This window comes from Orycteropus afer, unplaced genomic scaffold (genome assembly GCF_000298275.1).
Source record: "Orycteropus afer afer isolate SDZICR_OR568_19922 unplaced genomic scaffold, OryAfe1.0 scaffold00063, whole genome shotgun sequence".
In the NCBI taxonomy this organism is placed as follows: domain Eukaryota; kingdom Metazoa; phylum Chordata; class Mammalia; order Tubulidentata; family Orycteropodidae; genus Orycteropus; species Orycteropus afer.
Genome location: NW_006921650.1, coordinates 6,674,607 through 6,684,486, shown reverse-complemented (window position 1 = coordinate 6,684,486; position 9,880 = coordinate 6,674,607). Strand labels below are relative to the sequence as shown.

General features: G+C 38.7%; 1 protein-coding gene across 1 annotated transcript in view; it reads left to right on the top strand.

Annotated features, from left to right (window-relative positions):
* ANKIB1 (ankyrin repeat and IBR domain containing 1) overlaps positions 1-9,880 on the top strand; it is a 166,589-nt gene that overhangs the window by 40,184 nt on the left and 116,525 nt on the right. Inside the window, exon 3 of the mRNA XM_007939818.2 lies at positions 5,908-6,090. Within this exon, the coding sequence (XP_007938009.1) occupies positions 5,908-6,090 (183 nt within the window). The remainder of the gene's footprint in view (positions 1-5,907; positions 6,091-9,880) is intronic.

The following is a 9,880-nucleotide window of genomic DNA, read 5'->3' as shown; positions in this document are numbered from 1 at the left end:
TGAAGAAAGAAGTTGAAGCTGCACTGAAGGAATTGGTAAAGAACAAGGCTCCAGGAATTGATGGAATACCCATTGAGATGTTTCAACAAACAGATGCCCCACTGGAGTCACTCACTCAGTAATGCCAAGAGATTTGGAAGACAGCTACCCAGCCAACTGACTGGAAGAAATCCATATTTGTACCCATTCCAAAGAAAGGTGATTCCACAGAATGTCGAAATTATCAAACAGTATCATTAATATCGCACACAAGTAAAATCTTACTGAAGATAATTCAAAAGCTGTCGCAGCAGTATATTGACAGAGAACTGCCAGAGGTGCAGGCTGGATTCAGAAGAGGACGTGGAACAAGGGATGTCATTGCTGATGTCAGATGGATCTTGGCTGAAAGGAAAGAATACCAGAAAGATGTTTACTTATGTTTTATCGACTATGGAAAAGCATTTGATTGTGTGGGTCGTAACAAATTGTGGATAACATTGAGAAGAATGGAAATCTGGAACACTTGATTGTACTCATGAGGAACCTGTACATAGACCAGGAGGCTGCCATTTGAACAGAACAAGGGGATACTGCATGGTTTAAAATCAAGAAGGGAATGCATCAGGGTTGTATCCTTTCCACATACTTATTCAATTTATATGCTGAGCAAATAATCCGAGAAGCTGGACTATATGAAGAGGAACATGGCATCATGATTAGAGGAAGAATCATTAACAACCTGTGATACACTGATGACACAACTTTGCTTGCTGAAAGTGAGGATGACTTGAGGCACTTACTGATGAAGATTGAAGAATACAGTCTGCAGTATGGATTATATCTCAATATAAATAAAACAGAAATTCTCACAACTGGACCGATAAGCAGCATCACAATAAATGGAGAAAAGATTGAAATTGTCAAAGACTTCACGTTGCTTGGTTCTACAATTGACTCCAGTGGAAGCAGCAGTCAGGACATCAGACGTCCTATAGCACTGGGCAAGTCAGCTGCAAAGGACGTCTTTCAAGTGCTGAAGAGCAAAGATGTGTCCTTGAGGACTAAGGTGAGCCTGACACAAGCCATGGTATTTTCAGTAGCCTCATATGCATGTGAGAGGTGGACAATGAATAAGGAAGACTGAAGAAAAATTGATGCTTTTGAGATGTGCTGGCAAAGAATACTGAAAGTACCATGGACTTCTAAAAGAACTACTAAATCTGTCCTGGAGGAAGTACAGCCAGAATGCTTCTTGGAAGCGAGAATGGCCAGACTTCGTCTCACCTACTTTGGTCATGTTGTCAGAAGGGAGCATTCCCTGGAGAAGGATGTCATGCTTGGTAAGGTGGAGGGTCAACAAAAAAGGGGCAGGCCCTCAACGAGATGGATTGACACAATGGCTGCAGCGATGGGCTCAGGTATAGCAGAGATCATGATTCTGGCACAGGACCAAGCGCTGCTTCGTTCTGCTGTGTATAGGGTCAGTATGCATCAGAAACGACTGAACAGCAGCTAACCACAACAACAGTAATTCAGTAAATGGTAGATGTGATAGAGCTTTTGTTGAATATGGTGTCTCACTCTTTGTGGAAAGCATTTTTAAAAATGAGCGTTCTCTTAGGTGTTTCCTGTGCACCGCTGTCCTACTTTATTACTCAAAGCTGCAAGTGTAGCTACTTACTGTCAGCTCACAGAGATCACTAGAAAACCAAAGGTGGTAAGGCACACTTTTCTCTGTACAGCCACAGGTCCTATCTGACACTTTGGCTGCTATCAGAGCATTTCACACTTCACTGAAAAACCATAAAATCCACTCACATGTTTGCTGAAGAGTTCTTCCTATTTATATTGTGTTTTTAACACTTGGAGTTTTAAAACTGTAAAAAGAATATAGGAATTGTAGTCCTAGCTCATCAGTTGAGTAGCTTTGTCTATCTGGGCCTCCATTTTCTAATTTTTAGTCAAGAGAGTTATGACCTCATAGGACCATGTTGATTTTATATGCAGTAACTGTTACTGGTATTGAAGGGAAGGAGAAATCACTTTAGGTATGTTATCCTATAAGACTTCAAGAATAGTAATAAGATTTGAGTGAGTAAGATTTTAGTATAAGTATTTTAAGGAGGTTGCTTAAAATGTGGTCCTCAGACCTGCAACATGAGCAACTGCTGGGAACTTGTTAGAAATGCACATTCCCAGGCCCTACCATCCTTTCAGATTTCAAATTAGACTCTCTAGGGGTGGGCCCTAGGAATGTTTAGCAAGTTCTCATGATTCATTTACATGCCAGAGGTTAAGAAGCACTGTTCTAGTTGTCAAACATACATAGGTTGAAGGGTTTTGTTGTTTTGCTTTTTTGTTCAATAATAATGTGAGAAGTCTTTTAAAAGGAAGATAGAGGTTATACCAAATAGAAAGCATGAAATGCCAGTGTCAGGAAGTTGGAGTTTATTTTATAAAATATTGAGCCATTGAAATTTTTTGATTGAAGAAGTGATGGGAATGTGGTAAGATTAGCCTAATGGTTGTACTTTGGATACTTTGGAAATATTGTGGGTCTGGTTCCAGTCCACGACAGTAAAGACAGTATCACAATAAAATGAGTGACATGAATATTTTGATTTTCCATTGCATATAAAAGTTATGTATAATAAAACTTTCTTGTTTACCAATGCATGTAAAAGTTGTGCATATATAAAGTTATAATGTGGTCTTTTAAAGTGACCAATAACATGAAACGTTGAAACATTGTAAGAGTTACCAATTTGTGACATATGAAGTGCTTACAAAGTGAGCACATGCTGTGGGAAAATGGCACCCATAGACCTGCCTGATGCAGGGTTGCTGCAAACCTACACTTTGTAAAAATATGCACTATCTGTGAAGCTCAATGAAATGATTTACGCCCATAATACAGAATAGATTTGAAGGGGATACTTCTGAAGAAGTGTTTCTTAAAGCCCTGCTACTTAAAAGAACGGTCCATAAACTGGCATTGACATTAGTCACTAGAACTTACTGGAACTGCAGGGTTTTAGGCCCCATCCCAGATCTACTGAATCTGAATCTGTGTTTTCACAGGATCCTGAGGTGATTTGTATTCTCATTAAAGTTTGAAGAGCCCTAGCTTAAAGCATTGTCTGTGGGCCATCTACATTGGAATGACCTGCAAAATGTGAACATAACCTAATCCTCTTTCCAGACCCTCTCTACCAGACTATTAGGCTACCCATGTGATTTTTACATAGTTTGAAAACCTTTTTTGCTGCAACAGTGGTTCTAACCATGGCTACAAACACACACAAAGAAGTCCATTGTGTAGACTGTTCCTCAGACCAGTAATATGGGAATCTCCAAGGGTGGGTCCAGATACTGTCATTCAAAAATTCTCCAGATAATTCCAGTGTTCTGCCAAGGTTAAGGTTAAGAATCAGTGTACTGGAGTGAGTGGCATTAGAAGTAGAAACAATGAGGCAGATGGAAGACACTGGTAGCATCTGCTGACTAGGTCAGTTGATTAAAAAAAGGAAGGGAGAAAGGATTATAAATGATAGTGGCTTTAAAATATTAATATTAGCAATGGTGAGCTGTCTTTGGGTAACATTTTCTCCCTTTCATTTCTTTACATTTTTTCTATAATAATCTGATACCATATCTATAATTAGAATGAAATAAAATTGATTTTACTTTTAAATAAAATTAATATGAATTTGAAGCTGAGTGGCCTTGAAGCCTACCAACAATTAACAGACTTTTAAAAAGTGAGATGAAGTAGAGGAATCTGTTGTAAGGAAAGGAGAACATACTGAATTTTCATTGAGAAAGATGGAGATTAATAAGGTCTTAGATCATCCGCAGAAAATGGTATAGAGCCTATTGAAAGTGAGGACTAAATGTTTGATAAAAAGAATATATATGAATTTAGAATTCAGACTCAATTGCCTACAGTTGATAGCTAAAAGCAAGATACTATGAGATGAGAAATCCAAGGAAAAGAAGTTAGATCACGGATAACAAAGAGTTAAAGTCACAGCATCAATTTGGAGAATGCCCCTGTTTAAAAAGGGGTGAAAACAAAAATGCAGAGCGGTAAAAGACCCAATATGATACAGTACCAAGGATGCCAAGAGAAGAATTTAGGGGGAGAAGGTAGTCATCATGTAACATGTTGCAGAAAGATAAAGGAGTTCGTAGGCTGAGACAGACTGCTGGATTTGAAAGTTAAAGTCTTACTTCACTCTCAGAAACATTTCAGTAAAATGGTCAGTTTAGGAGTCAGATTATAGGGAGGATTGAGGGAGTAGTTTGACTCCCTAGTTTGACTGCAAGGAGAGGCAGTGGATATCAATTGCTAGTTTGAGAAGTGTTGAGAAGGAAAATATTAGGAAGGTAAATAGAAGTATAGCAAGATTAAGTTAAATGGGGGACCAGGACCCCTGTGCCAGGAGCCAATAGAAAGCCAGAGAGTGAAGATGGAAGACCTAGAGGGACCACTGGAGAGCTCAGGGTCATAGAGAAAACAGAGATGATAAAACGGTCATTTAAAAAGTAGAACAGACTTTAGGAATCATCTTATTTTCCTTCTCCAGATTATTTAAATCTCATTTCACAGATGGACCTGTGTAAAGTGAGACTTAACAAGGTTAAATAACTTGCTCAGGGTCACCAACCATTTAGATAATCTATGGATCAAAGGGGTGAGGAAGGATTTATTGGAATACTAGAGGTTGCTCTGTCCCTCTTCCTCTGAGATGGAAAAGGAATGAAGGCTGAAGAGAGAAACACACATGTTGAGATTGCAACAATTACAAGTTTGTGTTAAAGTAGAACATTTTCTGTATCACCAGTGTTCAGGATAGGCTAAAAACAGATTTCAATAAGGATAAAATTTTCAGTGCTCCTGTTTACTGCTCCTTGTCTTACATGAGAGTGATGAAAATGATACTTAGTTTGGATGCTTTTTCTTTTTTTGAAGCATTTTAAAATTTCCTCTTCAGAAGGAGGTAACTCCCTATTATGTAGAACACCTGACTTTATAATAGGTATCACCACCTAGTATCTTTCACCTACTGGTTCCCTACCTTATGTCCCAAAGGTCAGCAAGCTGAAGACACTTTAACACATACCCCTCCATGTCAAGCATAATGCTGCTGGCTAGTTTGTATTCCAAAGGTAGTTTACATGTTGATTTTCCTTACCAGGACAAATGCTACAATCATGGGCCCTCCCTTCCACTACCAACTACGAATTTCTCTACAGGTACCTATTAAATCAATCAGAACAGATCTTTGTGTCCCACCTCACCCCAAAACTCATTTAGGGACTCCTTGCAAAGACAGATTGCCAAGGCAAGAAATCTCCCTCCCCTTACTCAAGTTCTTAGAGTGGTCAACCCTCTCTCAACATGGCTTCTCAAACATTCCCTCTCCATGCACTTTTTTTTTTTTTAACCCCCAAAAGAATGAAGTCCACATTCTGCATATCCTTTTAACAAGGTCCTCTTTACCAAAATTCTGGAATGACATAACCACTTAAATTTTTTTGTCTTTGCTATTTGTTAAAGAAAACTGGGACAGTAAATGAAAGATGATTTGTCTTTACTAAAATTTAGAATCTCTTCTATGAGTAATATGTGTTGTGAAAATAAATCAAATCATGACTTTGAAAACTATTCCAGTATGCATTTTAGAAATCAATTTTCTACAATTCCAAAGACAGAGAATGAAAATCAGTTCTCTTAGTTCTGCTGTAGTCAGAAGCCAAGGTGCTCATTTGGTATTTAGGCATTACATAATCTGTGAAACAGAAAGACTGTTTCATTTTTGTTGTGTGTATTTTATCATTTTAAGGTATTCAAAAATACATACAACATTAATTGAGTCATTTAAACCTATGGTTGCAAGTTTTTGAAGAAAATTTTTTTAGCTTCTAGTAAAACATGGAGGAGACCTGTTTGCTGAGAATGAAAATAAAGATACTCCCTGTGACTGTGCTGAAAAACAACACCACAAAGATTTGGCCCTCAATCTGGAATCTCAAATGGTATTCTCACGGGATCCAGAGGCTGAAGAGATAGAAGCTGAATATGCTGCATTAGACAAACGAGAGGTAAGTTTCTTTAATGAAAAGAAATTCTAAATCATAGTATTTAAGAATTATATATATATGTTTTTCCTTTAAAACAAAGTTGTGTGATCTTCTTTACAGTATACTAACTGTCCTGTCATCTGTACAGCCATTAGTATAACAATGTAGCTAGAAAACCTTAAGGGGAAGTCTTTCCTCCAGTATGTGTGAATAAAGTGAATGTTTACTTACATGTAAATAGAGGTGTTCATGTATAATATGAATCCTACCCACTGCTGATGCTCCAAGATGCCAATCCCTGTGCTCATTAGTCTTTCCCTCTCTTCTGGATTGCTTTTATCAACAAGCATACTTTAGAAACTCTCATCTTAAAAAAAAATAAAACTCTTCATTGACTATCCTTCCCTCAGCCTTGTCCCTGCCGCCATCCAGTGGCACCTCCCGATTTCTGATCTTCATAAGCAAAAAGCAAGACTTAAAAGTTACCTATACATACTGGCTTTCTTACCTTCCATTCACTCTTCAGTCTACTATAGTGTCACTTTCTTGCCTTCTACTGTGATGAAACTGCACTTGTCGTGGACACCAAGCGTCACCATATTGCCAATTCCAGTAGGTACTCTTCTATCCTCATCTTCTTGAATTCATCAGCAACACTTAACACAACTGACCATTCCCTTCTTAATGACACACTCTTCCTTTAGCTTTTAGGACATTTTCTTCTGGTTTTCCTTTAACCCTTCAGTCTTAGTAAACATTACCTCCATACCTTGAGTTGCTCAAGCAGAAATACAGTAAGCATATCCTTGATTCCTGACAGCCCCTTAACCCTCACATCTAAACAATCAGGAATTTTTTTTTTTTCCTGCAAGTTAACTCTTTTTTTGTTTGTTTGTGTTATTGTAATTTGGGTGAAGATTTACAGAGCAAATTCACTTTCCATACAGCAGTTCACATATACTTTGTCTCATGACATTGACCATAGTTTACCACAATGCAGCAGCTCCCCTCCCACTTCCTTCCCATAGTTACCTCTTCCCTGTGTCCAGCCCTCCATGCACTCCTGCCCCCTGAGCTATCTCCCTGTGTATAAGCAGCCCTTCTTTCTCCCATGATTGTTCTTTCCAAGGAGTATATCTACCTGAGGTAAATGTTTAACTCATATGCCTGTCTTTTGTTTGGTTGGAAACCACAGGTGTGGGTTCAATTCCAGACCTGAAGGGCAGTAAGGGGCCATAGTCTCAGTGGTTCCACCAGGCTCTGTCAGACCAGCAAACCTGGTCCCCCCCTTTTATTTTCCTCCAAATGATTTTGAGTTTTGAACCATATTGTTCTCCCTTTCTATCCAGGATCTCCTACATAGATCCTCCTCCAAGTGGTTGAAAGTGGTAGCCGGGCACCATCTAGTTCTTCTGGTCTCATAGCCTTATAGGCTGCAGATCGGATGGTGTACCAGTTGCTAGGACTAATTGTTTCCATGAATTTTGATTTTCTTCATTCTTCTTTGCTCTGGACGAGGAGAGACCCATCATTGCATCTAGATGGCAGCTTGCAAGCTTTTAAGATCCCAGTCACTACTTGCCAAAGTAGGAGGTGGAACAATGTTTTGTATAGTATGTTATGTCAATTGAGCTTGAATCCCCTGCAACTATGGTCCTGAGCCCACAGGTTTAACTACTTTGTCCCTCTGGGTAGCTGGTTGTGACCAAGCAGTGACCACAACCTTGCCCCTTGTCGGTTCTACTATACACCTGGGAATTCTGATCATTCACATAAACTTATAGGACCATTGTCTGCCAACCCTATATATGTTCTTGGATACACTCCCCATTTCATAGACATACCTAATCATTCAGCCTGTCCACCCATCTACCCACCCATATACCCATGTTTGCCTTCACTGACAACACAGTACTGTATGTGCAAAAGGGTTCATCTTTGTTGTCTGTACCTCCCATGTACCTCTCTATGTCTTTCTCATCCTCAATGGTGCCATATTGGTCACTCACATTTGGTACATTGCCCTCCTCTTCACGCAAATCAGTATTTATCTCTATCTGTCTAATAGCGTTCCCTTCCCTCCCCTCCCACCCCTGGTAACCAACAAAGAAAATTTCCTTCCATAGGTAAACCTTTCCTTACCTTTTACAATAACGGGCTAATACAGTATTTGTCGTTTTGTGATTGACTTATTTCACTCAGCATAATGTCCTCCAAGTTCATCCATGTTATGCAGTCTTATGCAGATTCTACATTATTCTTTAGTGTTGCATAGTATTCCATTGTGTGTATGTACCATAGTTTGGTTATCCATTCCTCAGTTGATGGACATCTAGGTTGTTTCCATCTTTTGGCTATTGTAAATAGTGCGGTGATGAACATGGGTGTGCATATATCTGTTCTTGTCATGGCTCTCACTTCTTTAGGGTATATACCTAGTAATGGAATGGCTGGGTCAAATGGTATTTCTAATTACAACTTTTGAAGGACTCGCCATACTGCTTTCCACAATGGTCGTACCATTTTACAGTCCCACCAGCAGTGTATGAGACTCCCAATCTCTCCACAACCTCGTCAGCATTTGTTATTTTCTGTCTTGTTGAACTTTGCTACCAGTGCTGGAGTAAGATGGTACCTCATGGTTATTTTGATTTGCATCTCTCTAATAGCTAATGATCGTGAGCATTTCTTCCATATGTTTGTTGGCCACTTGAATATCCTCCTTGGTGAAGTGTCTATTGATGTCTTCTGCTCATTTTTAAATTTGATTGTTTGTCTTTTTGTTATTGAGGTGTTGGAGTTTTCTATAAATTCTGGAGACAATCAGGAAATTTTGTCAATTTTAACACTAAAAGTATAGCTTAAATCCATTTCTTTTCCTAATCTCCACTGCTACCCACCTTAGGCCCTTGCTACCCTCAGTTCTCATCTGAACTACTGTAAGTTTCTTAATTGGCTTCCTTCATGCTATTCTGATTCCCCTAGAATCCATTTGGTACACAGAAGCCAGAGTGATATTTTTAAACTTAAATTAGATCATGTCACTGAACTAATTAGTAACTTTTTATCATAGTTAGGATAAAATACAAACTGTTTACTCATGGAAACCCTTATATGGTATTGACACAATCTACCTCTCCAACATTACTAAAAACTAATTACTTTTATCCCCTAGCACACTTTACTCGCCATACACCAAAGTGTTTTTGTATTTGCTGTTTCCATGTCTGAACTGTTCTCCAGATTTTTCTCCTAGCTGGCTCAGTATCAGTTCCTCAGCAAGGTAGCCTTAGGCCATTCTTTCTAAAGTAGATCCTTCTCTTTCCATTATTCTTTACCTTGTTTAATTTTCATAGTACTTAACAAATGCAATCATTATTTTATGTATTTGTTTACTTATTTATTACCTTTGTCTCCTATTAGATTATCAACTCTCATCTGCCTTATTCAACAGGCTATTTTCTAAGTCTATCACAGTGCTTGCACAAAGTAGGCATCCATAGAGAATTCTCAAATAAAGAAATTATAAGACATGTTAAATTTCTTCCTCCCAACATGATTTTGATTCCTCAATGTTCAGTGCTAGAACCCACTGCCATCAAATTGATTCCAACTTACAGCAACCCTACAGAACAGAGTAGTACTGTCCCCATAGAGTTTCCAAGACTGTAAGTCTTCATGGAAGAAGACTGTCACATCTTTCTCCTGAGGAGTGGCTGGTGAGTTCAAACCACCAGCCTTTCACTTAGCAGCCAAGCACTTAATCACTATGACACCAGGACTCCTTCAGTGCTAACCTGATTCTAAAAAG